The sequence below is a fragment of the Rhinolophus sinicus genome, chromosome 7 (genome assembly GCF_057876585.1).
Source record: "Rhinolophus sinicus isolate RSI-liver-muscle chromosome 7, RSI-T2T, whole genome shotgun sequence".
Classification (NCBI taxonomy): domain Eukaryota; kingdom Metazoa; phylum Chordata; class Mammalia; order Chiroptera; family Rhinolophidae; genus Rhinolophus; species Rhinolophus sinicus.
This window is the reverse complement of record NC_142507.1, coordinates 54,968,814-54,994,654: the sequence shown is the minus strand read 5'-3', so window position 1 is coordinate 54,994,654 and position 25,841 is coordinate 54,968,814. Positions and strand designations below refer to the sequence as shown.

At 46.2% G+C, this 25,841-nt stretch overlaps 2 protein-coding genes and 2 non-coding genes across 7 annotated transcripts; all 4 read left to right on the top strand.

The window, feature by feature from the left end:
* The first annotated feature begins 1,581 nt into the window (after positions 1–1,581).
* Positions 1,582–16,129, top strand: KHDC4 (KH domain containing 4, pre-mRNA splicing factor). 3 transcript variants are annotated; one of them, XR_012491749.2, is made up of 14 exons: positions 1,582–1,704; positions 2,186–2,402; positions 4,671–4,799; positions 5,157–5,236; positions 6,384–6,436; positions 6,707–6,870; positions 7,610–7,821; positions 8,325–8,385; positions 9,625–9,682; positions 9,923–10,176; positions 11,882–12,049; positions 12,975–13,059; positions 13,711–13,802; positions 14,697–16,129. XR_012491749.2 is itself a non-coding variant. In XM_019711158.3 (14 exons), the coding sequence occupies exons 1-14, from the start codon at positions 1,667–1,669 to the stop codon at positions 14,894–14,896; spliced, it is 1,839 nt and encodes a 612-aa protein (XP_019566717.3). In that variant the 5' UTR covers positions 1,582–1,666; the 3' UTR covers positions 14,897–16,129. The 3 variants fall into 3 exon arrangements, 2 of the variants coding, with proteins under 2 accessions (XP_019566717.3, XP_088655775.1); XM_019711158.3 differs by having other exon boundaries at positions 12,947–13,059; XM_088799649.1 differs by having other exon boundaries at positions 13,711–14,839.
* Positions 7,149–7,276, top strand: LOC141568725 (small Cajal body-specific RNA 4). Its single transcript, XR_012491945.2, has one exon.
* On the top strand, positions 10,864–10,999 carry LOC141568723 (small nucleolar RNA SNORA42/SNORA80 family). Its single transcript, XR_012491943.1, has one exon. It is a non-coding gene; the product is annotated as a small nucleolar RNA SNORA42/SNORA80 family (small nucleolar RNA).
* An 887-nt stretch (positions 16,130–17,016) lies between the features above and the next one.
* RIT1 (Ras like without CAAX 1) lies at positions 17,017–24,552 on the top strand. 2 transcript variants are annotated; one of them, XM_074318883.2, is made up of 6 exons: positions 17,017–17,167; positions 17,612–17,763; positions 17,931–17,987; positions 20,410–20,483; positions 20,712–20,903; positions 21,939–24,552. In XM_074318883.2, exons 2-6 carry the CDS (start codon positions 17,658–17,660, stop codon positions 22,167–22,169), a joined length of 660 nt encoding a protein of 219 aa, XP_074174984.1. In that variant the 5' UTR covers positions 17,017–17,167; positions 17,612–17,657; the 3' UTR covers positions 22,170–24,552. The 2 variants fall into 2 exon arrangements, with proteins under 2 accessions (XP_074174984.1, XP_074174985.1); XM_074318884.2 differs by lacking the exon at positions 17,017–17,167 and adding an exon at positions 17,170–17,187.
* The last annotated feature ends 1,289 nt before the right edge of the window (positions 24,553–25,841 follow it).

Genomic DNA, 25,841 nt, shown 5'->3' with positions numbered 1-25,841 from the left:
AGATAATATTGATGGCTGCACAATTTGTGAATTCACTAAAAGCCACTGAATTGTACTCTTAAGTACCCTTTTTAAAAAGGGTAAATTTTATGGTATGTGAATTAGATCTCAATTTTTCTCAAAAAGGAAAAAAATAAACACAATGTAATTACAATCAGAATCCAATTGCACTGTGTTTTGGGGAAACAAGGCAAAGGGAAAACAACATTGTTTAATCTAAAATTCATTTGGGGGGGTAAGAGCAGGGCGAATTGGATAAAGGGGTCAAATATATGGTAAAGGAAGGAAACTAGACTTTTGGTGGTGAGCACACTATAATAGAGTACACAGATATCGAATTATAATGTACACCTGGAATTTATATATTCATTTAAAAATTAAATAAATAAAATTCACTTGGAAAAATACACCTGTATGTAGGAAATGTAGAAGAAAGAGAATCGGCTTGCCTAACAGGCATTAAAATATGCATAGAACAAAGCAATAGACCAGTGCAACAGAAAACAATGCAGAAAAGTTATATATATCACACGAGTGTGTGTGTATACATATATATTATATACATATATAAAATTTCATGTATCATAAAGGTGTTGTTTGTATGGAGGGGACACTTGCTAAATCCTAAAGGGAACACACTATCAATTTGACTTTTAAATGAACTTGAATTCGATGAATCCTATCAGAATGTAGACTTACTTGAAAACACAGCATTGTATTTCACTTATTCGAGCTGAGCTAGAGACTCCTTGCAGCTCCAGGAAACCCCAAATGTTGGAAATCTCTTGGCTTCCACAATCAACTCGAATGTCTCAGCTGGCATTCAGGGCGTTTCGTGACCTGGCCCCCACAGTGCAGCCAGGTGAACGCTAAGTACCTGACCCCGGAACAGGGTGTGTATAACCTGTGCTGATCACCTCTCCCGCCCTCCTCACCCAGACGTTCAGCTTCCGTGTCTTTCAAACACCTGCGTCTAAGCCCCACCAGGCTGAGCATTTTGTCTTCTTCACCGTGGCTTATTATACAACCTTATTACTACAGGTATTTGCCTGCGTGTCTACCCCGCCACATTACGACTCCTAGAAACGCAGGACCCGTGACTTATTCATCTTGACGTCTTTATAGGTGGCCTCCTCTTAAAACTGGCGCACAGAAAGAGGAAAAAAAAAAAACACAACACAGAAATTCTTCAGATGACCTTTGGGACGAATCATTTTTCTTCCCCTAAATAGGTAACTGAAACGGGAAGTGGGCAAAAGTCGCGAGAAACCTCTCTCCCCGGCCAGAGGTTGGGATTCCACGCGAATAAAGCTGAGCGAGGGGAGAAACCTGGTTAATTCCCTGACTCATGCGTGTTGTCTTGTCGGTTACCAACGTGCCCACAACAAAGATGGAGTCCCCCCCGCCCGCCCCAGTTCCGCCTTCACAGGAGGGCTAGGGTAGCCATCTTTGTCAGGGGCAAGGCGCGAGCAGGAAGGTCACACCTCCCTGTCTCCGGCAGCGCCGGACGCCTCGAAATCAACGAGAGGCCAATCGGAATCGACGTTTTGACCGGAATTGCTTTGCCTCACGACCGGAAGAGGCTGTGCGTGAGGGCGTTGGGGGCGGAAGTGACGGGAAGGTGGTAGTGGGGTAGTTGGCGGGTGGTTGAGCAGAGCCGGTCGCCATGTCCGCGGGGAGCGCGACGCATCCCGGAGCCGGCGGGTAAAGCTCTGCGGGCGAGGGCGTCGCGGCGAGCGTGGGGCGCAGGACGGGCGGAGGGGCCGTGGGAGCTGCGTGTGGGCGGAGGGCGCTGAAGTGGGCGGTGTGCATGGGGGAGGCCGGGCTGCTGGGGAGGACGGCGAGCAGGCCTGGGGCCCCCGAGAGAGGCCGGCGGGGATCGGCGGGAGGAGGAAAGCGGGGCTTTCGGGAGGACGAGCCCCGGGGACGGCGAACACGAGGGCACGCGGGAGGAGGGCAGACGGAATAGAAAGGAAGTGGATTCTGAATAAGCGTTGAGAGCCGTGAGGATTTGGAGCAACGTTGCAGGAATTGTCTGTTTAAGATGGTAATTTTAAGCCCCAGTGGGAGAGGCGAAGGTGTGAAGGGAGCGTGACAGACGGAAGACGGGGCGCTGAGGCTTGGATGAGAGGAAGAATATACATAAAGGCTCTGAGGCCTATTATTTTCCTTGTCTTCACTGCAGGCGTCGCAGCAAATGGGACCAACCAGCGCCGGCCCCCCTGCTCTTCCTGCCGCCGGCGGCCCCGGGTGGGGAGGTTCCCAGCAGTGGGGGAAGCCCTGGGGGCGCCACAGCTGCGCCGTCGGGAGCCTTGGATGCCGCTGCTGCTGTCGCCGCCAAGATCAATGCCATGCTCATGGCCAAAGGGAAGCTGAAACCAGCGCCGAACGCTGCCGAGAAGGTACGCGAAGTTGAAGGGACTCTGCTAATTGCGATTTTAGTGAGGTTCGTTTCGTAACCCTGTCATCTCCCAGGCGTTTGTGTTAATGGAGAAAACGGCTACAGGCCTTGCAAGATCACTTAGGTTTGGAATGTGTCAGATGATATGTTGTCGTTTGTGTTTGCGAGGCGGTTGTGACCGGGCTGCTTGCACTTGGGGACCCAATAGCTTGTTTTCTCTACGTTTGCTTAGTTCAGCTTCCCTTCTACCTACATGATTGTGTAAAGCCGTGATGTAATATTTTTTCTGATACATGTGCGTTTTCCCTAAAGTCGAAAGAGAGGTTCAGGTAAAGCAAGTGAGGTTTAAAATGTCTCTAATAAGAATCTATCTGTAGACCCCACGTTGTAATAATGACTGCGTAACTGAGCTGCCATTAAACATGAAATAAATGACTCATTCGTATATGGGTGGTTTTGTTGTTTTCGCACAATTGAGGAAATTATTTGGTCGTTTTATAAAACTGATCTAATTAGAATCTTACAACCAGGATGGATCTGAACTTTGAAGCCTTTAATGTACTTTGCCATCGAATGCAGGAATCTTCCTACAGGACAATGAGTATAGTGGCTCTCTGTTACTAGAATGCATACTTTGCACTTTAAAAAATCCCTGCAACAATTCTATGGAATGGATGATTGTCACCAGTTTACAAAGAAGAATCAGGCTCATGAATGGAAAGTGACTTGTTCAAGGCCTCTAAGTGGTATTAGTTTTTGCTGGGAAGCCTCCATAGAGTTGTAGAATTCGGTGTCTTCCAAAGCAGCCCATCCCATTGTATTTATAATTTGAAAACAATACTCTTTTGGCTTAAAATTTGCCTTCCTTGGTACCTGTGAAGAGTTCTGTATTTGAAAATGCAATTCATGTGAGGTGATGGATATGTTTATTAGCATGTTTGGTGATTATTTTGATGTATATGTATAGCCAAACATCAAGTTGGACATCTTAAATATTCAATTTTCATTTTTTGATTATGCCTAAGTAACGCTGGGGGAAAATGGAAAGTGAAATGCTCTGTTAGCTTTCCAGTTTATCAGTAGGTAACAGCCGGATGTTTAATCAGTAGGCCATAACCTGTCTGGATGCTGAAATATTCAAATTGTGCAGAATCGGTGCAAATGTTTAGTGAATTGGGAGTTGATTACTCATTGTATTTTTATGGTTTGCAAACACTGTGAGTCAACTTTCCATTTCTAAGCTCTACAAGGAAATAAAAGGACACTGACGAAGATGGACTGCTCCTTGAATATTAAAATTCTTAATACTGATTTTAATCGTTTAGACTCATTTTTCTCTAAAAAGTAATCTTTGAAATGGTAAATGAATTCAGCAGGAGGCAGCGTGGCACATAAGTACTGGATTTAGAATCAGAACACCTAGGTTTGAAACCCATAGTCTCCTGTTCCTGGCTGGGTAGCTCTGACAGATGTGCCTCGGTTTCCTCATCTGGAATGGGATTGGTAATACACCTGTGCGGTCCAGTCCAGTAGTTACTAGCCACATGTGGCTGTGTAAATCAAAATTTGAATTAAAAATAAAATGAAACATGTAGCTTTTTGGTCACATTAGCCACATTTCAAGTGCTCAATGGACATGTGACTGTGACAGTCCAGTGGCACCCATACTGGACTGCCAGAGAACACTTAACGTCACCACAGAAGGTTCTGTTGGACAACACTGATAATCTTTAAAGGTGGCCAGAAGGCTTCAGTGAGATAAGATGTGTAATGGGGTGGAATGTTAATTAGATACCATTGAAAGGTTTTTGAGATATTGCAAGGATGGTATTAGTTGAATTTGATATGTTGTGACTATAGAGTTGGCACACACGTGACGTGAGTTGTGCTTTGGACTCGACCGTGTATTTACTGCCCGCACAGCCAGCCAGTCAAACTGTAAAGCAACTTTCCTTTTGGAGTTTGCAGTTTCTAGTCTACAGACTTCTGTAATGGTGTGGTCATAAAAATGCACCCATGACCAAGGTTGTAGCGAAGTCTGACGACCTTCAAGTAAATTGACTGACCTTGGCGTCATTTTAGTGAGGTTTTGTTTGCTTATTAGTTTATTTATGAAGAATGCCCAAGGAGTGTTTCCAAGGGTGTTTGCAGGCTGGTAAAGGGAAAGGTAAGGAGGTGGCGGGTCTTGGGAAGGGGTGGCTGGACACGGGGCAATGGGAAGGTCCTGTTTCATCCTATCCACTTTTTAACCTGATTTCCCTCTTGGTAGCTTCAGGCCCCTGGCAAAGGCCTCACTAGCAGTAAAAGCAAAGATGATCTGGTGGTGGCAGAAGTGGAGATCAATGACGTGCCTCTCACATGCAGGAACTTGCTGACTCGAGGACAGACTCAAGACGAGGTGTGGAGCTGTTGGGCCCCTGGGGAAGTTGGGGTGGGGGGCTGTCGTTTCAGGAAAACAAGACTTCCAAATACAGACAGACAGGAGGCAGGCACTTGTTAGTTGACTTGGGTCAGAGTCTCCAAAGTCAAGGCGGGGTTTAATTTTAACTGCAGAGACTTCTTAGTGAAGGTGAAGAAATGGGTTAATTCCCTGGGGTGGCTGAGTAGGGAACAGGGGAACGGGAGTTTCGGGTAGTGGTGAGGACTCATTCCTGCCTTGGTGGGAGTGAATGGGTGGGGATACTCTGTCCTGCTACCTGTCATTGAAATCGGTCAGTTGCCACATTCTCTTTTTAATGGAACGTTTCCTTTTTAGATCAGCCGACTCAGTGGGGCTGCAGTGTCAACCCGAGGGAGGTTCATGACCACGGAGGAAAAGACCAAAGTGGGACCAGGGTGTGTGTGCTTCTCCTGTGCTTTGGGGAGGGCTGGACACACGGCTCGCGTTGGCTTCATAGTTTTCATTCTTCAGAAGTGTGTGTAAATGTTTGATTAGCAGCTTATACGGCAGCTGTTTGGTTACAGGTGTGTGTGTGTGTGTGAGTGTGTGTGTGTATGTGTGCGTATGCTTTATTGCAGAATTTGGGACATCTCCAACAGGTGGGAGAAGCGTTATTTTCTTCCCTGTTGCTCTTTGGTTTTTTATTTCACAGTTAATGTTTCTATTGATGGAAACAAATTATGCAGAAGTATCAAAGGAGACGATTAACCTTTGATGTATAGACTTCTAAACTTTTTTCCTATGGAAATAAATACTTCCCCCGATAGAGGAGGTCATGTTTTGTCATAATTTCCCTTAAAAAAAAAAAAAAGTTCTTTTGTCAGACCCCTAAGGTCTCTCTGATTATAGGTTGTAGGTTATCCATGTAAATATTTCATCTCGGTTTAGTTTCATCCCCTCCATTATTCAACTTTTGAGGGCAGGTACTCAACAAGACAACATTTTAAACCTTGGCTTACACTAAATGTAATTAGGAGGCAAAATTTCCTCCTGAAACTGAAAATGTATACGTGCTGGTTACTGTTTCAAACTCTTTTGTTTTTAAACAGTTGTCTTTTATTTACAGCTTTTATTAATTGTATGGCCACAGATCACTTCTTACATTGTAATTCAAACCTGGCTCTAAGCTGCTGTTACATTTCTAAACTAAGGCGTCTCCTCGGTGGGTGTGGGCCTGTGGAGAAATGTGTGTGTGCCGTCACTCCCTCCCCATTAACTGGGGCAGCCCGGAGCTCATTTGTCCATAACCTGGGAGGCAGCAGGAAAAGGCCTTGTTCTCAAACACTGGCCTATGGGGCGTCACTGGATGCCAGTCCTTCTGAGCCCCTAAGAACAGATCTGATCCCTGTGTGAGCCAGTTAACTTGAAGCAACCAGAAAAGTTGATTCGTCCCCCCGCTGATAAGCCATGTTCTCAGACATTAGCACCAGTCCCTTTCAATGACTTGGAAGCAGGGCACATTACAAGTTAGTTGTGGTGACCCATTTGGCGCCTCTTGTAACCAGATTGGGACTATCCGTCATCTTCTATTTCTCTTTATAGGGATCGTCCATTATATCTTCATGTTCAGGGCCAGACACGGGAATTAGTGGACAGTAAGTAATACTTTTGGCTCACATCGCTTTTTGTGAAGGGCAGAGTACAGGGCTGTGTGTAATAGGCTGGTAGACGGTCCCTGGGGGGTGTTTATGAACTACTCATGAGTGTGCACGGGGGTGTGGAGAGGTTGGGAGCCAAATACTTGAGTCACCTATAAAGTGGATTAATGCTCAAGTAATTGAGTGTTGGCCTGTGTTTCTCATTGGGTACTAGTCAGCTCTTTCAGTGCTCTGGTGTAGTATCTTACGCTCTGTGTTTTTCCCTAGGAGCTGTAAACCGAATCAAAGAAATCATCACCAATGGGGTGGTGAAAGCTGCCACAGGGACGAGCCCGACTTTCAATGGTGCGACCGTCACTGTGTATCACCAGCCAGCACCCGTCGTGCAGCTGTCTCCAGCTGTTAGCCAGAAGCCGCCCTTCCAGTCAGGGGTATGTTTTGTGGAGGGATCATTAACAGCTTTGTCATTTCTATAGAAATGACACGTGCCAATTAATACAGAAAGCGTGAAGAAAGAAAATCTGAACAACACCTATTATTGACGTGCTATTAATGGACCACTGAGGTTTCCAAGATGTAACGAACACCTGAGCACACATCTCTTGCTACTGAAATATTCCAGAAAGGGACTTGACAGATCAAACAGAGAGTGTGCATATGGTATATTTCAAGTCAGTGGTTTGAATTTCTGTTTGTAAACTTGGTGGCGCCTGGAGGACTAAGAAGGCTGAGTCTGATGAAGTAAGACTCTGCCGATACCATCCTCCTAGAAAAACGGGTTGCAGAGAGCAGCCCTCCCTGGAGAGCTCAGAGGGCTGACTGTACTACCCAACACTCTGCTCGCTTTGCCGCAGGCTGTCTACCCTGATTTCTTAATTGATGGGGCCTTCCGCCGAGGCGGTGTGGCCATGCCTACTCAGGGTTGGACTTGGGGTTTTCGGTTCTTAAGTAGATTTTGCTGAACCGAGTGAGGTGTTAGTGTCATAGGTAGGGATACGGACTGTGTAGTTCTTATTTAAATTATTTTTGTGGGCTCTTGGTAGAAATGATAGGGGTCCTTATTCTGGAAGTGATGTATCTGGAGGGTTAAAGTATTTTGCATAATAATTTTTTAAGGTTCGGATTTAATTATGTGTTCTCTGTTTAACCTGGGTACTCTGCTCTTTATAGATGCATTATGTTCAAGATAAATTATTCGTGGGTCTAGAACATGCCGTGCCCACTTTTAATGTCAAGGAGAAGGTGGAAGGTCCAGGCTGCTCCTACTTGCAGCACATTCAGATTGAAACGGGTGCCAAAGTCTTCCTGCGAGGCAAGGGTTCGGGCTGCATTGAGCCGGCATCCGGCCGTGAAGCTTTTGAACCTATGTATATTTACATCAGGTACGCTGGGCAGGGTCCTTGTCGGTTATCAGTATAGACAGGAATGATTGGGAAGAAGAAAATTGGGCTTCATAAGTAACGTGAGGGACTTAGGTAAACACTGAGAGGAATCATTTCACGATTAGTTGAAAAGCTTCCTGAATTAGGTTAAAAAGATGAACTTTTTGGTGTTCAAGTCCTTGGGTTTTATTCAAGTCCAGTTGTCCTGAAGGGAGCTGGGATGAGCCTCTGATGACTTACATTTAAATCTATGACAGTATCTTAACGTATCTTTATATCAAGAAGTACCATCACTCAGAGAAAGACCAATAAAATATTGGTGGCCACAATCTAAGTTACATCCTAAAGGGCTCGTGACACTATTTTGTGATCCTTTTTTGTGGTTTTCAGAAGCTTAGATTTGTGCTACATTGAATATATTAAATTCATAAAGCAGCACACAAAGTGAAAGAATCCTGTATCCTGTATTTTTCCCCCTTTGAATCTTGGTTCTTACTTTGCAGTCACCCCAAACCAGAAGGCCTGGCAGCTGCCAAGAAGCTCTGTGAGAATCTCTTGCAAACAGTAAGTAACACTTGTCTGGTGCTCATTTGGCACAGCTCCTGCCTTTGTGGACTGTGTCTTAGCTGTGTTTCCTACCTGTGTTAGTTTCCTAGGCTGCCACGCAAAACTACCACAAACTGGGTGACTTAACACAATAGAATGTATTCCCCTCATACCTCAGGAAGCCAGAAGTCCAAAATCAAGGTGTGGGCAGGGTTGGTTCCTTCCAGGGCCGTGCGGGCGAATCTGTGCCAGCCCGCCCCCACCCCCCCAGCTTCATGTGTTTGCCTGTGTTCCTTGGCAAGCTGTCTCATGTCGGTGCGACTCCAGGCTCTGCCTCCGTCGTCACCCGGCCTTCCCCTGTATCTGTCTCTTCTAAGGCCAGCAGCCATTGGATTCAGGGCTCTTCTCGTCCAGTACGGCCTTATCTGAACGACCTAATAAGGTCATAATCTGAGGTCTAGGCAGACATGAATTTGGGGAACACTATTCAAACCACCCTACCATTCTGGCAACTACTGTTCTCTGTAAGGAAGTCAGAGTTCCCTAGCCAGGGGCACCGATGGTCTGCATTTCTTCTTCGGGAACTATTTCAGTGTGGAATTTTGAAACTGGTAGTACGTTAGTGTCTCAGAGTCTCAGTGTGGTCGGTTATTGAAACCACACCTTATCCCTGCTCGGGTCACTTGGGATAAGTACGCCAGATGCTGTTCAATACCAGCGTTAGCCACAGTAGCTATAGAGCTATACCGGTTCAAAAGCAGTTCGCAATGTCTTTGGGATCGTTGCCTGCTTATTTTAAAAACAAACAAGTAAAAGTTAAACTAGGGCTGTCTGGCCAGCACCTAAAGGAGATCGGGTTTGGGGGTTCGACCCTGTGTTCGTTCCGATTGAAGGATGCCCTTTGGCGATGTGCTGTTTCCTTGCTTTGGTGACGGAACCCGATTTAGCTGCCCTCGTCCCAGATCCCTTCCCTGAGTGCTCCCTGTCTTTGTCTTTGATGCTGCTTGACGTTACTGAGTTACTAAGCTGCTTACAATGAGGAACGAGTGGGAAAGTGCTGGACTTTTATTAAACCATGAGCTCCTCGGGCACAGGTCACTCAGCACATGAGAGAACAAGCAAGTCTAAATTTGACTGAAACACCAGTGGGGATATTTGAATTCCTGACTGCTTGGTCCTAGAACTGTATGTCAGGTCCCTTAGACATACTCAGTAATAGGACTGCCCCGCATTCATTTGTTTTTGCTTCTCTTTCAGGTTCATGCCGAATACTCTAGATTTGTGAATCAGATTAATACTGCTGTGCCTTTACCAGGTGTGTGTGTCTTGAAGTGTTTCACCAAAAAATATTTTGCTAGCGATACTTACGAATAAAATAATGATACCTGAGGCTAAACTAACTGCCTGGGCACCAATGACGTTCCCTTCACCTTAGGGTGATGTGGAAAGCCATTTGAGCCTCAGTGTTTTTCTTCCCTAGAGATTAAGTTTAATATTCGGCTAAAATGTCTCCTTCTGCTGCAGCTGATTAAACACTTTTTTTCTTCCCCCTCAGGCTATACACAACCCTCTGCTATAAGTAATGTCCCTCCTCAGCCACCATATTATCCATCCAATGGCTATCAGTCTGGTTACCCTGTTATTCCCCCTCCTCAGCAGCCGGTTCAGCCTCCCTACGGAGCACCTGGCATGGTGCCACCAGCTGTTTCATTGGCACCTGGAGTCTTGCCAGCATTACCTACTGGAGTCCCACCTGTGCCAACACAATACCCGATAGCACAAGTGCAGCCTCCAGCTAGCACTGCACAGGTAGGATGCAAGGGTATGAAACGTGGTGCCACCGGGCAGGAGAAACCGGGCCAGGCTAGGGGCAGGAGAGCGGTGGTGAGACTGGGACTCGTGCGTGACGTGAGGTGCCGTTTGCCTCTCGTCCTCGCCGTGTTCCCAGCACCAGGCTTCTGAGTACTTGGCAGTAATGTGTATTCATCCCAAAATTAACAGTTACTTTCCCGAGTCTTGGCCCGTACAGTAGTGCAGGCATTCTATGAACGGCCCGACGGTACACTTTTTGTCTTTGTGGGCCGCTCAGTCGCTGTCATAACTCCTGCCACTCGGCTGCTGTGGCCCAGAAGCGGCTGCAGACAGTACCAGACGAAAGAGCATGGCCGTGTGCACATCACACTTGGCCGACAGAAATAGGTGGCAGGTCAGGATGGTGGTGTGTCATAGCGTGCGCCCTCGTTTGCCTGGGCCCGGCGTTCCTGTCCTCCCCTTAGTGATTGGCACGGAATTACTACTCAGAGGAAGAGATATTGTACCACATACAGGTGTTCCTAGGCCAAGAGATACGTGAACTTGCCAAACTTAAGCATTCTAAATGCGGATACATATTTCTCAAACCATAAGAAACCAGAATTTTAGGGAAAGAGTAGGCAGCTGCTCCTCTAGGCAGGTTGTGTACCATCCTCCTCAGGCCGGGGAGAGACCCATGAGATGGCATGGTAATGGATTTATGGCGGGCCCTTCTCCGTGGGTCTCTCATAGTGTACCCATGCCAGAGCAAACGGCAGCCTCGAACCATGGCCCGGCCGCCTTCCTGTGGGCTGTGAGCGCTGAACGGGGCTGTACAGAGCGAGACAAGAAGGGGTTCTGAACTAAACACTGTGGGTGGTCCCCGGTCGTCATTTTACCTTTCATAGGGAGGCGGAGCCATGGTTCTCCAGCTTTGAGCCTCATTCTTTGTAATTAGAAAACAGTAGAGCAGAGTGATTAAGGGTTGGCTGTAGAGATAGGCTGGCAGCATCCGTCATGCTTCGCCATTGTGAGCTGCGTGACCTGGGATGTACCGTCACCATTCCAGGTGTTAGTTTTCCTTCTATTTAATGGGCATGATAGTAACTAATATCTCAGAGGATTGCAAGGATCAGGGAAGGTGATCTGATCAGTCAGTAAATATTAGCTGTTTGTTATAATATTTTCCTTTTAGAAGTGCTTGTTTAACGTGTACTGTCTTTGCTTTTGATGACCCTCATTCCTTTTTGGAACAACTTCTTAGAAGGTTAGACAGTAAGTTGCTCTCGCTCTTGACATAACAACTCACCATGGAAGTGGTCCAAGGACTTGCCTTTGCCACAAGCGTTAGCAGCATGTATGACCCAGAAGAGCTAGTCGCATTGATTGAAGGGCTTTAATAAGAGCGTGTCCTTGGTAACTTCTGAACTGAGTAAGTGGCTCCAGGTACTACCGTTTGTTAATGGTTGTGTTGGCTCCTAATAGCTCAGATGCACAAGGAGCGCTGTAGGGATGGTCGATTTCATGTTTCCCTACTATGAAGGTGGGCAGGCCAGGTAATAATAATAGTACTGTTACTGAATTGTGCATGAAGGAAGCTAAGAACCAGACAATGAAAGATTTGTCGTGACGTATTGGTCATGACAGCATATCGTAATCATTGTTGACGTCCCGCGCTGGGCTTTCTCACACTTGTTTTCCCCTTGGTTTGTTTTGGTCTCAGACTCCGCTGAGTGGACCTTTTATTCCTGCTGCTCCCGTCAAAACGGCCTTGCCGGCGGGCCCCCAGCCCCCGCCCCCGCCCCCACTCCCAACTCAGCCCCAGGCACAGAAGAGGCGTTTCACAGAGGAGCTACCTGACGAGCGGGAATCGGGACTTCTGGGATACCAGGTTAAATACAATCCCCTGTCTTACTTTCCAAGCTGTAGCCTACTATATTTTCCCTTGAAAGAAAGAGAAATTCATCTCTGTATCCGCTATCCCCCCAGTACTAGCATGTCTGCCTTCTGGAGTTCTTTAGATCAGATTTTTATCCTTAGGGGATCAATTTAAAGCAAGAGTGATGCCTCTTGGGTGGCTCTTGTTTTGGGTGTCAGTGTGCTTAGAGAATAAAGCTCTCCCCCCAGATAGGTCTCCTGACTGGCCTGTGGGAGGCGCTCGGTAGAATTCTGTACTTGCTGGTCCGCGCAGCTGACTCTTGCAAGCCTCTGATAGGTTTACCTCCCTGCACATCTCACTGAAAGCTATCATTCTACCAATACATGGTTTGTGTGTAAAACCCTGGCTTTCGGTGTACGGTTCTTCCCATTCCTTCCCCCTAAAAAAAGGCGATTTTTTCCCCCCCCAAATCCTACCCCTCCCCAAAAATGTAGTGATTCTGTGCATATATATCATTATAAACACAGTCATTCACTAAAGAGTTTTTTAAAGTATTAAAATAACGTAGCTTTGGTGCAATTTTGTTTTATCAGGAGAAGCACCTTTACGTTTTGCCAGAAACAGACTTGGAAGTGTTTTTGTAACTAGGTTTATACAAAGCAGTGACGTATGAGAGTTGAAAACAGACAGACGTAGCGTGATGGCTCCCAGCGCCCCCGACCATCCCTCCAGGGAAAAGGAGTGTGTGCAGTCTCTTCGCCTATAGTTATGCTCCAGACCCCAGAGAGCCGTGCAGTGTAGATTACTGCAGCTGACCAGAAAGGGAGGTGCTTGACAGTTACATTAAGGAGCTAAAGTCAATGCAGCAGCTGTAGATTTGCTAATGCCACTGTATTTTTCTGCTCATAGCATGGACCCATTCATATGACTAATTTAGGTACAGGCTTCTCCAGTCAGAATGAGATTGAAGGTGCAGGATCGAAGCCGGCAAGTTCCTCAGGCAAAGAGCGAGAGAGGGACAGGTAAGTCAGGTGGGACGTAACGACAGGAATACGGCCGGGCGCCGTTCGAGCGCACCGTCAGTGTGAAGGGTGATTGCTAGGAGCTTCCGTGTTCCAAAGCTGAGATGCAACCATTTGGATCAGACAAGTTCCTGCTTGCTGTAATTAGCGCAGTACTGGAAAGTACAGTGATGTGACTTTTACAGTCTTGGATGCAGGCGCGCTCAGCTTTGACTCATTCTGTGCTTGCTTATCCGGGCAGTAACAAGTCAATAATGCTTGCTTATTAAGGGTAGGCAGTAACAGAAGTGTTACATGGTCGAACCATTTTTGCTACTTAGAAGCATAGAATATCACGGGTGGAGGTATTTGACTGAGAGCCCAGCCTGCCAGCCAGTGCCTGATTTCTCCTGTCTTGTATTATTACGAGCCTTCGTAAGTGGGAGCTCACTTCCTGAGATGGTTATTCTGGTTCTGGCATGGTCTGGCTGTGTAGGCAAGGCCTGATAATCGTACAATTTGAACATAGCTTAAAGGATGGGTCAGGTGGAAAGGGTTGAAATTAATGGTAAAAATGAACTTGAAAATTTATCTGCGGACAGTATTGTTATTCCACTTCTTGTCTACTGGAGAATTTAAAATTGAAGAGTGTTTCATTTTTTCTTTTAACAGGCAGTTGATGCCTCCACCAGCCTTTCCGGTGACTGGAATAAAAACAGAGTCTGATGAAAGAAATGGATCTGGGACCTTAACAGGCAACCATGGTGAGTAAGGTGTAACTGGGGGAATAAGGAAGTGGCTAAGATTGGTCTTCAGCCATTAGTTTTCACACCTGATGTTTATTCATCTGTGACTCGTTTAGGTGTCCAGTCCAACCTCTTTGATCTAATGAGAATACTTTTTTTTATTTATGTGGGCAGATTATAGTTATACAGCCTTTTATTTTCAACCGACGTGTGTCTAGAAACGAGTCAGTCGACTTGTATTTTATACATAGCATCAGTGACATTAAAACCCTACGAAATACTAACGATTGGTAGGTCATTTCAATATTGTGTTGCCTTGTTGTCTAAGTACCTGAAGGTGATCTGACACAGACTTAGTGAAGATTTTTTTGTATTGAGAGCTGAGCCACGTCCCCCCGTCATAGCTCTGTTAGTGGGGGAATAGGTCAGCCTGTGGCGGTACAAACACAGCTGCTCCTTAGTGCCCCAGAGCTCTGAATCCTGTGAAGGCACTTGGGTTGCTGTTCTTTACCTGTAGTCATAATAAAAATGAATAGGAGAAAATAAATTTTTTTCTTTTCTTCTTTTCTTTTAACTCTTTAAAAGGTGAAATATCATCTTCCAGAGACTCACTTGCTAACTTTCCTTTTTTCTTTTTCTTTCTTTTTTTTTTTTTTTTTTTTATGTTTCTTTTTTCTTTCTCTGTTTTCTTACATGGTTCTGGTGGACCCACATTTGCTGGTGCTGATGCTGTTTTTCGTGTGATCTTCAACGTTTTTGGGTGACCACTGACCCTGTGACTTCAAAATGGTGTCCAACTAACCACTTACAATTAACATCTTTTTTTTATTAACGAATTTATGGTATTGTCTTTTTTTTCTTTTTTTTTTTCTTGGTGGGGAATGGGGTTGGGATTGTTTTTCTCTATTCTAGATTATCCAGTCAAGAAGATGAAAACTACAGAGAAGGGATTTGGTTTGGTGGCTTATGCTGCAGACTCATCGGACGAGGAGGAGGAACATGGAGGTCATAAAAATGCAAGTAGTTTTCCACAGGGCTGGAGTTTGGGGTATCAGTACCCTTCGTCGCAGCCACGAGCTAAACAACAGATGCCATTCTGGATGGCCCCGTAGGAAACAGTGGAACAGAGTTTTGACCCGTGGTGACTCTTCTTTAGCAATAATGCATGCATTTGATTTACCAAGACGGGGACCTGCACTGGGAACCATCGTGGACGTTCGTGGAACTTAGAGACGCAGTGTCCCCTTTCTTAAAGGGGTTGCATTCTTTTTAAAACAGCCCTTTTTCTGCAGTGGCACAGCATCTGTTCAAATTTACTTAGGATCACAGATTTGTCTCAGAAGCTTTTTTTTTTTTTAACGGTTGGTGATATGTGCTTGTTTGGCAAAGCTTCCCAACAGGGTCATTCCAGTATACATTGACCTGGTCCAGCCTTTTCCAAACACGTAGCCCCTATTCCGTCGTAAAGAAAGTTTTATTTGTATTTTACTACTGTTTGTTCAATTTTGATAATAACTGGTTACACACAAAGCCTTACTATTTATTAGTGGGGAAATGATTTTAAGGCCATTCTTTCCTTTCTGTACTAAGTCTCTGAATTCCTTAGCCCCGTTTCATTTTTGGATTCCTTCTGTTTTGGAAAGTGCTGTTTTACTAATTTCAAACTGTCAGAGATAGCTGGATCCTGGGTAGGAAAACAAAGTTATGTTTTTCATTGTGTCTTTTTATTGGAATGGTCCAAAGCTGGCACCTTCAGGCACACTTGTGGCATAGCCAACGCTGTGTTTATTGCTCAACTGGGTCAGAGAAAACTACTTGATCAGAAGCTGGTCGGAACTCATCACAGAAATGAAACACAGCGTCTGTCTCTCAGAACTGGTTGTCTTTTTATTGGAATGGTCCAAAGCTGGCACCTTCAGGCACACTTGTGTCGTAGCCATGGCTGTGTTTATTGCTCAACTGGGTCAGAAAAAACTACTTGATCAGAAGCTGGTCGGAACTCATCACAGAAATGAAACACAGCGGTCTGTCTCTCTCAGAACTGGTTGCAGCGAAAATAGAGAGATGTGACTGCTCGCTATAGGATGGGGACTTAGTGACTGAGATTGCCCCTCCTTTTTCTTGGCATTACCGGTTTTGCCAAAAGAACTTTTTTGTATCAAATATATTGATGTGTGAAAGTGAAGGAGCTAGTCTGCTGAACCAGGAGTAGTTTGAGATACTGAACTGTCATTTTTGCACATTTGAATACTTTGCAGGCTGGCTTTGTATAAACACCCTCTGGTTTCCTATATGTTGTAAATATTTAGACCATAATTTCATTATAAATAAATGTATAAATATTCTGCTCGTGGTTTCTCTGTTCTCTCTTCCACAAGCCATCCATGCACTAAAATTCATAAATTTATTTACTCATAGTTGGAATTACACGACAAAATTCTAACCCCATCAGAAAAATACATACATGGACCCAAAAGTTGGCCTATGGTTTCATGAATTTTATGACTTTGCAAAGTAAACCCTTAGAAGGCCAGATGAAAATGTAAAACTAATATGCTTTATGTTTTCCATTTTCATATTTTAGCTCTCCTTTATTAAACTCCGTTAAAGGGACTTTAAAGGGACTGAGTGAATGAAACCTATTTTTAAAAGAAATGCAAATTATTTGTGGGAAAGCATTCTCAGGAAGGAAGGAGGGTGAGCAGAAGTTGCAACGGAAGGATTTCCCAGAAGGTTCCTTCTAGTACCTGTGTGTGCTCCCTCAGAAGAGGAAGATAGTGATCGTGCCTTCATTTGTTTCTATATTTAATTCAAAGCTACCTGAAAACTCAAATTTCCTGTTGGGAGGGTATTTGTTTACAACAAAAGAAAATTTTTAATATCTTTCATTTACATAAGTAAAATAGAGAACACGAACTAGACTCGGGGACACGTGGCCTTGGAGACCTGGCCCTCTGTGTTCGAGGGCCCGAGTTCCTTGTAGCTGGTCCTTTGAAGATATTTGCTTTTTCTGCTGCTGAGCGGGAAACTTGGTGTCTGTCCTGTTTGGGGGAGGATTTGGCGGCTGACCCGTCCCGTTTCCTCCTCTTTGGCCAAGTGAGTTGATACTAAATGACTCCCTCAGAGGCCGCCTGCGTGCCTGTCACATCCTCGGCTTTTGACTCGCGTAGGTCATTGTTCGGCACGTTTGTGTGCGCGCGCGCCTTCGCTGTGGCGCCCCACCCAGGGACAGGGCCTTCGGAGGTGGCGAGTCGCCGAGCCGGGGTGAGGACCTGGAGGGGACACGGCCCTCCCCGGAGGGGCGGGGCCTGTCGCTGCGTCACGGCGCGGCCCCGCCCCTCCCGCCGTGGCGCCATCTTCCCCGGCCGCGGGAGGGGTCACAGGTCAGTGCCCGAGCGTCGCTGTGAGTGGAGGGGGACACGGTGATGGGACCGGGCGTGGCCTTCCCGTCCGGAGTGGGAGCAGCGGGGTTCCTGGGGCGGGGGCGCAGCTGGGGGAGGGGGCGTGAGGACCCCTGCGGCCCGCGCGGCCCGCGCCTTCGGTCCCCAGACCACTCGCGCCGGCGCCGCCTCCCTCCCGTGGCCGTGCCGCAGCCGGAAGAGAAATGCCGAATTCCTTTGTCTCGTTTTTCTTTGGGAAAACCTGTGATGTGTCACAGGACCGAGCCGCCCGGAAGGGACGGTTGGGGAGGGGAAGTGTCCTCGGCCGCGGGGACCCGCCAGCCGGGAGCTGGAGCACTAGGCCAGGGTAGGGGCGCTGGGCGCTGGCTCTGGGACTGTCGCTCCGCGTCACCAGCCTGGGCGCCCCGGGTTGTTCCTTCTCCCTAGGTGCCTTTCTTTTCCTCGGGGCCGCGCACGGGTCTCCGCGAAGACAATGGATCCTGGAACCCGCCCCGGGGGCAGCTGCTGCAGCAGCCCCCCGGGGTTCTCCCGGGAATACAAACTGGTGATGCTGGGCGCTGGCGGCGTAGGGAAGAGTGGTAGGTGACATTTCCTTCCAGATTTTAAGGAGGGAGGATGAAAATGTCTGAACACGAGTGACCGCCACTCAAACCGAACGGGAGAATGGCTTCGTGCAGTGTTGATAACTTCGAATTGTTTCCGTGGCGCCTTGTGTGGACTTTAACGTTCATTTCTTCTTTTGAAGCTATGACCATGCAGTTCATCAGCCATCGGTTCCCGGAGGACCACGACCCCACCATCGGTAAGTCCGATTAGGGGTTAGATTTCCACAGAAACCCCCAAAAGCGTCTTTCTTGGTGTCCGTTTTTCAAATGGTTTTTAACTTTCTATTTTGAGCCTTTTTCCGTGTCTAATTCAGATTTATTTAACAAGAGAATCATAGCAGGATGGGTAAACAAATGAATATTTCCCTTTTTCTCGGTTAACTCTCTATATACATAAGCATACCCTGTCTTGAATCTGTCTGTTAACCATTCGTGGGACACTTTCTTTGTCACTGTTATGATGGGTATACTGTATTGCTAGATTAAAGGAAAAGTTTAAAGGCCACTTAACAAACCTTTTGCTGTCACTTCGCTAAGGGTCTGACTTGAGACTGACTCTGTAACTCGCTGTAACTATGAGTCAGCTGGTTTGAACTTCCACAAAAGGAAGCAGAAAAGCGAGTAGAGCCAGCCAGCTGACCTCTTAGAACCCAGGCTCGCAGGGCCTGGACCACCCCTCACGCTCTTCCTTCACGTCCTTAAGCTCAAGTTCATTAAACAGTAAGGCCCGCCATTGAGTCTTTTATAGTCCTCGACGCTCTGTTGTCGGCGAGACGCTGTTAGCATAACGGGTGACTTTATTTTGCCTTTTTAAAAAAAATGCTGTTCTCTACAAAGACTAAGCATTGCTGTCATTCCTAAACCATAAGGAAGTGGGTTGGATTCTAAGGGGTGTGATATCCCAGGAAAAAAGGGGTGGGGGGGACAGGGCACAGAAGGTCTGCCATATTACTAGTATTTTCAGGATGTGGCACTCGGCTGGGGTCCTGGGTCTCCAGGAAGGATTTCCATTTGGCCAGGCCTCTGCTGCTGTTTTCTGCAAAGCCAATGAGTGTTCTGTGCTAACCCAGCTTTGAATGTGGTCATTTTATAGGAGACCGCTGTGGATGGGAGAAATGGAAACAGTTCTTGCCCCTTCGTGTCTGAGAGAAATTTAGAACTTGTTCAGGGATTCGGACACTGTGGGAATTCTAGAAAGAAAACAAAGTTAGGGTTTAGGACAATTTACTTAGAACTCCAAAAGTATCTTTTCCTTTCTTTAAAGTGCTCTGAAAGAGTTACGTACTTCTTTTAATTGCTCGACTTTTTTCCCAATCAGCTACCCTCCTGACAATATTAACTGATTCACCAGCAAATACTTACCTCTCTTGAGTTCCTATTGTGTCCCAAGCACTGAGGTAGGCCCTGGCAGGTAGAGCCGTGAGCAAAAAGAAACCAGTGTCTGTTCTCACTGACCTTATAATTTAGCGCGTTTTGTTTCAAACTTTGGCTGCTAACTCCAAGACGGAAAAGTTTACGTTGTAACCAGTACACATACATGTATACATATGCACACATGTATATGTAATTAAAATAGCACAGAACTATACTTATCTCACTATGTGCGGTGTGCTCTGGTTATTTTCTCTTGTTAGGTTTCTGCTTGTTTATTTTAATGCTGGTCCCAACCTATTAAATTCATTTATAACTCACTAATCCTATTCGACAGTGACTTGTAGTCAGAGAAACATTGATTTAGTGAGTTCTTCATTTTTGAGGAAGAGTCAGATGCAGGGGTTCAAGAACAAAATTTTAAAAGGAAATACATCAGGATGTAAGCAGCCATTGTTTGAATGATGGAACGATCAAGTGGGTTTTTTCTTTTTACTTTCCTGTATTTTCCAAGGTTACTGTAATATAATGATATGCGTAAGGAAATTTGCTTTCATAAAGGAGAAATGGTGGTGATGTGGATGACTTAGGAAATAGGAAAGTGAGTTATGATTTTCCTCTTGTCTGTAGTATTAAAATGAGAAGGAGCAATGGAGTATGGGTAAGCACAGGACTTTTGAGTCAAGGAGCCCTAGATTTTAATTCTGGCTATATCATTAACTATGTAATTTAATTCTGGGTATGTTATTAGTTAGCTATGGGGAAGACGTATTAATGTTTTAATTTTCCTTATCTGTAAAGTGGAGATACTAATTCCTCCCTCACTGGATTATTGTGAGTATTGAATGAGTTAACGTATATAAATTACTTAGTATAATGTCTGGCATGTAATAACTGTTTAGTAAATAAATGGTGCAGTTACTTTTCTCGCCTAATATTTTTAAAAAACCAGAAAAAAAAAATCAGTAAGATAATCTCTCAGAAACCTTTTTTAGCTTAGAATTGTGGGTGAAGTCTTATAAACTTAAGCTATGAATAAACTTACATCATGGCTTATGTGGAAAAACAAAATAAAACCTTAGTTGAAGACCCGATTTATGCATCTCAATAGGTTTAGTATTTTTCCTGAGAAAAGGAGGGCCCTTAAAGAACATTGGTGTAACCTGATTTTCCATTAGACGGATTTTAAAGTAAGGTCGCATATTCATTGCTTGTGGGTTTACAGTACACCTTCCTTCCTTCTTGTAGAAGATGCTTATAAAATCCGGATCCGTATTGATGACGAGCCTGCCAATCTGGACATTTTGGACACGGCTGGACAGGTACCCAACCCCCGAATGCTATGAGTCAGGCAGGGTCTTCTCACTGTGGTAAAGGGGAGGGGAGGGCTCGTGCGGAGAAGGTCACTAGTTCATGTCTTTTGATTTTTCATGCACCCTGACTCAGGATAGCAGGTAATCAGCGCCTCTCTTCTTTAACCCGAAATAAAGCGCTAACATGGACGCCGTTCTGGGGGGCATCAGACCATTGATGACTCCTGTCTCCTCTAGGCAGAGTTCACGGCCATGCGGGATCAGTACATGAGGGCCGGAGAAGGGTTTATCATCTGTTACTCCATCACTGACCGTCGAAGTTTCCATGAAGTTCGGGAGTTTAAGCAGCTCATTTATCGCGTTCGCCGTACGGATGACACACCGGTGGTTCTTGTGGGAAACAAGTCTGATCTGAAGCTGCTGAGACAGGTGAGGGCAGAGCTGAAAAGGCCGCCTGGACTCTGGTGGGTTTAGTCATTTTTATTTCGGTTTATAGATTCCTCTGTCTTAAAATAAAAATTCAAAATTAGCTTCACCCTAACCTGGAAGACGAAGACTTCCCTCTATGCACTGGTGTGCTATGATTTTAGATAAAATCGGGATTTTGGGAATCAGTTTGTCGGACGAAAGCTACCGGATAGTAATTAGATGACAAGTAGGACTTGTGTTCAATGAAGGATCGTGGAATGGTCAGTCCCTAAAACCTCAGAAACAAATCTGTTTGTGTCGCATGAGAAGAAACTGAAATTAGACTTCCAGAGATACTTCCAGAGGTGAGGGTTAGGAGCCCTGGGAGGGGAGAATAAGAGAAAGTGTAGAGGATTTTGGGTAAGTGACACTCTGTCTAGGGCCTTGCTGCTTGGTGCAGAGTTTCTGGAGCCAGAGGGCACGTTCGGGACGACTGGCGGAAGCAGTGAGTGGTCCAGACTCCTTGGAAGTAGTTTGACAGTAGTTCAATTCATAATGCTTCTCAGTTAATCCTCATTCGAAAAATCTCTTCAGCGATCTAGATATAAAACGTTCACTGCCAGGCTCTTTATGGTAGCCAAAACTTAGGAAAAGGCTAAATGTCCGAAAGTGGGAGAAGTTGTGGGACATCCATAGTTGGATATATCGATTTTGGGTTCCTTCGAGTTTTCAGGATCGTGGTTTTTTAAGTATAGCTCTCTCTGCCTTGCATTTTACTTTCTTAAAATGAAAAGTATGAAGAAAATTGGTATCTCTAACTGTTCCCTGTTCCAAAGCGCTGTCTTCGAAACAGAGTAGAAATAGATTCACCTAATTCGAAGGCAGAAGAAATCTCAGAATTTGTGTAGCCCTGCCCCCCCCACTGCTCCAGGCACCCCTCAGTGCTGAGCATTTGGAGGTGTTTTCCCCCTGTCCAGGTGTCCCCTTCCCCTGTGGGTCATTGTAATTGTTTCCTCCGGTGCCATTACAAATTTTCTCACGGTTCCATTTGTAAAGGTCACCAAGGAGGAAGGGCTGGCTCTGGCCCGAGAATTCAGCTGTCCGTTCTTTGAGACGTCTGCTGCGTACCGCTATTACATTGACGACGTGTTTCATGCCCTGGTCCGCGAGATACGCAGGAAGGAAAAGGAGGCAGTACTGGCCATGGAGAAAAAATCGAAACCCAAAAGCAGTGTCTGGAAGAGGCTGAAGTCACCATTCCGGAAGAAGAAAGATTCTGTCACCTGAGGTGGCGAGGCGTCACCTGTGGACTGCAGTGCTTGGTCAGAGGGGTCCAGCACGTGCTTTCGTGAGCCGGGTCCTTGCCCTTTCTCCTGTTACGACTGTTGTTTTTAAAGTAACTGATGAAGGGGACGTGCCTCCTAGGAGTTTTCACGATGTGGTATTTGAAATATTGTCTCTTAGCTAATTCTGATTTATTAACCCAGTGGACCACTGTCTGCTTTTGAATTGTCACATTAGAATTTGATCTACCCACGTGTCGGGTTCTGTTGCTGATGGTAATGAATGAATTAATGTACGTTGTCAGGCCCCAGGGGGCCGCGTGCACCATGAGCTCTCCAGAGGAGTGCATGGCCCCGCCTCCCCCTTCAACTTCGGTTTCCTGGGACTGTCCCCGAGAAGGACCTCCGTCTTCTGCACACTGTGCCTCCTGGAGACATCACAAAATCCACACAGAGAAACTGGTGCCAAAGAGAGCGGTGCTGACGCCCAGCAGCTAGCTGTGGGACTGAGTCCTGTACAGACAGTGGAGGGACGAGATTGGGGGGATCGGGCCGGAGTTCATAGGAGCTGGGCTAGAAAGAGGGCAGGGTCAGGACGGCGTCCCCAGCGCCACCGGGCTTCTGTAAGAAACGTGCTGGGATGGGTGACAACAAACAGGAGCGTACGACTTGCAGTGAAGGCTCCTCATAGGATGTTGTTTTACTGCTTTCAGGGTTTGGCCTTCCTTTACCTTCAGAGGCTAACGCTGTGGGAACCATTCCTGGATTGCTAACCTTGCTTCATCTAAATCCCTGCTTGGGAAAGCCATCGCCTGGACAGGCTTGTTTTCCCCGAGGTGCACCCAGCAATACATTCATAGCTTCTAGTGCTTTCCCTTAGCCTCCCCGCGCTCTCCAGAAGAGCTGGGCCTGGCCATCTGCTTTAGGCCCTTCATCAGACTGATGGCGTTTTCCAGGCAGAAGAGACATCAGGAGTCTGAGTAGAATTGTGTTGCTGGCACAAGCCTCAGTGCTCTAAGAAAGCCTGTGGCGTTTCTGTGTAATGAGCCCATCGTGAGGCTTTAAAACCCCCATGCGGCGAGTTCCTCATTGAAGATTTCTTTGCGAGGACCCAGCTGAATTCACCCCAGGGTTGTCTGAAGCTTGACAGCTCAGCCTGAGAGAACAGCACTTCCACAGCCTGTGCAGAGCTGACAGACTGTCGTCCAGGAAGAAACAGCTGTAGTGTTGGTGGTGAGTTCTCTCTTAGAATCAGGATGATTTTGACACCCGAGTCCTGTGCGGAGGTGAAGTGCAAAAGTGCTCAGAGCAATGTCACTTATGCCGAACATTCCATGCCACTGAGCGGTGTTTGTATCCACTTTCAACTCAGAACGTGACTGTGTGATGCCTCTTAGAAAGCACACAGCTCAGCTTACTGTTTTCCGTTTTTATTACGGGCAGGACAGGGTCGTTGGGTTCTCCCGTCCAGTCAATGGCAGATGTTGCAGGTTTAAAGAAAAGTGCTGGCTGTGACTTTTTCAGCTGACTGGTGGTTTCTTTTAAAATGCCTGGAAATGTTTTTGCTACAAATGAGTCATGTTTTATGGTACTCAAGCCATCCAAAAGTGAAAGACCTGGAATTTGAAAATGTGCAGGACAGAAATCTTACTGAACCGTAGCACTTTGGAGAAGCATGAAGGTAGAAAAGAAATACAGCGCAATTCTGGATTTCACCACGTTTAAACCAGCATTAAGCCTTCTAAGTGTGATGCCTTAGCTCGCGTGACTGATGACCTAGTGACCTGTGGCTTTCATCGGCAAGAACTTGACAGCTGTATAACTATTCGGGATAGTCCAGGTAGCAGAGCATTGTCGGAAGGGAAAGTCTGTTAGGCCGGAGAGAATTTGTATTGTACAGAAGGACAATAAGAAATCAGTGTTGTTAAGACTATCACTGTTATCTGTCTGACTGTTGGACTCATGAGCCCTTCAGTTGGGATTGAGACTTCTCTTCGTGGTGCTAAATAGTCTGACGCATACGATGTGTGTGAGTCAGAGGTCTCTTAGGAATCACACAGTGTCCGTAATTGATAAGTTCTAAATAGTCAGCTTTATCCAATTTGAGGGCATTACAGTCAATTACTGCCTGGAACTTGGAGGAGAAAAATTCAGGGACAAGTTCAAAAGCACGGGAACTATTCACGTCCAGGGCAGATGGGTAAGTTACAAATTTAGACGCTAGTGTCTAGAATCAGGTGTTTGGGATTCAGAAAGGGACCTGTGTTTTACCTTCTTGATATGTTAGCAGTTACTGGTCTACTGGGGTGTGTGCGGAGGACATGTTTCCACTGACGCCCTTGTATATGAAGACAGTTTGTGTGATGCAATACAGAACTCCGAAACCACCTGTTGGCCTTCTCCTTTACGTCCCGATGTGTGGGGAGAAATGTTCGGAATCATTGTAAGGGGTCATTTTAAGAAAAACATTGGATACCGTGAGATTTTATATTCTGGTGTCATGCAGGAGACCCTGCTCGCTGTGCCATTTGTCATGAAAGGTGTCATGTGGGGTCTCCGGTCCCGCTCTCCACATAAGCATGCAGGACATGGCGAGGCCAAAAAGGAACACCCACGGAACCATAGGTAGGGGAGTCACACCACTATAGTCTCGCTGGCGGCTGGGTTGGAGACACAGGAAGCAGGAGCCACACTATCCGCAATCCACACTCGGCCGCTTACTAGCTCAGCCACCATCTTGCTAGCCTCCATTTGCTGCTAGTGTAGCCACAGCAATTAGTGGCCAGTGGCTCACTGGTTACAGCTAATGGTCATGCAGTCACAGTTGATGGCCATTTACTACCTGAGCCAGCACCTTTCCACGTGAGGCCGAGAGCCTGGAAACTGCACTCCTGGCTCTGTCCCCACACTGGGAAGTATTCAAAAACATGCTAAGCGCATGAGTTCTAGAACACTAGTGTCACGTGCTCGGGAGCATGTCATGGAATGCCCCTTCATTCGGAGAGATTACGTCTTGGGTAGGGAGACAGGAGAAGCACCCTGAAGGTGCTGGCACCTTTGCCAGCTGGGCCAGGGTTAAAGTCGTTTCAAGGACGTAAACTAAGTGTGAGAGTGAGGAGTGAAATTGGAGGTGGTTGCTGGTATCTCCACTAGGCTGAATGGGTCTCCGTGTTGTGGAGAAGACTTAGTTTGGACACTAAGGCGTGTATTTCGTTATTTAACAGTTACCAAGTGGCGCAGGAACTGTCCGTGTGGCCCACTATTGAAACGGGTCCCGAGGGCCCGGCACTCCATTTTCTGCTTAACGTCTGTCAGGAAAGGCGGTGGAACCACGTGCTGTTTTTAAGGGCCGTGAGGGATTCCAAGGAACATAAAATACCCCTGCTCTGGTGAAATGCAGAGACAAAACCATGAGAGCGCAGTCTTAACACAGTACGTTATGTGCTCCAAGCAGGGAATGTCACAGGAACTCAGAATTAGTATGGCCGGACAGGGGGGAGAGTGAAGAGAGCCTGAATTTAACCTGAAGGGAAAAATAAAGAGATCAGATCAAAGAGATGTAACTTCTGAAGTTTCTCCTCATTCCTGCTTCTCTACTGCATATTTTCTTTAAAAAATTATTTTCTTATATAAGCAGCTGACAAGTAATGGCTAGGGTTGCAGCTTTTCCAAGCTC

Bases quoted from the DNA above. Each gene is read 5' to 3' on its own strand.
- KHDC4 (XM_019711158.3), top strand. From the start codon at position 1,667: ATGTCCGCGGGGAGCGCGACGCATCCCGGAGCCGGCGG. The intron at 2,403-4,670 runs GTACGCGAAGTT...CCCTCTTGGTAG, and splicing joins CGCCGAACGCTGCCGAGAAG to CTTCAGGCCCCTGGCAAAGG. The intron at 12,050-12,946 runs GTTAAATACAAT...TTCTGCTCATAG, and splicing joins CGGGACTTCTGGGATACCAG to CATGGACCCATTCATATGAC.
- RIT1 (XM_074318883.2), top strand. From the start codon at position 17,658: ATGGATCCTGGAACCCGCCCCGGGGGCAGCTGCTGCAGCAGCCCCCCG. The intron at 20,484-20,711 runs GTACCCAACCCC...TGTCTCCTCTAG, and splicing joins TTTTGGACACGGCTGGACAG to GCAGAGTTCACGGCCATGCG. The intron at 20,904-21,938 runs GTGAGGGCAGAG...CCATTTGTAAAG, and splicing joins ATCTGAAGCTGCTGAGACAG to GTCACCAAGGAGGAAGGGCT.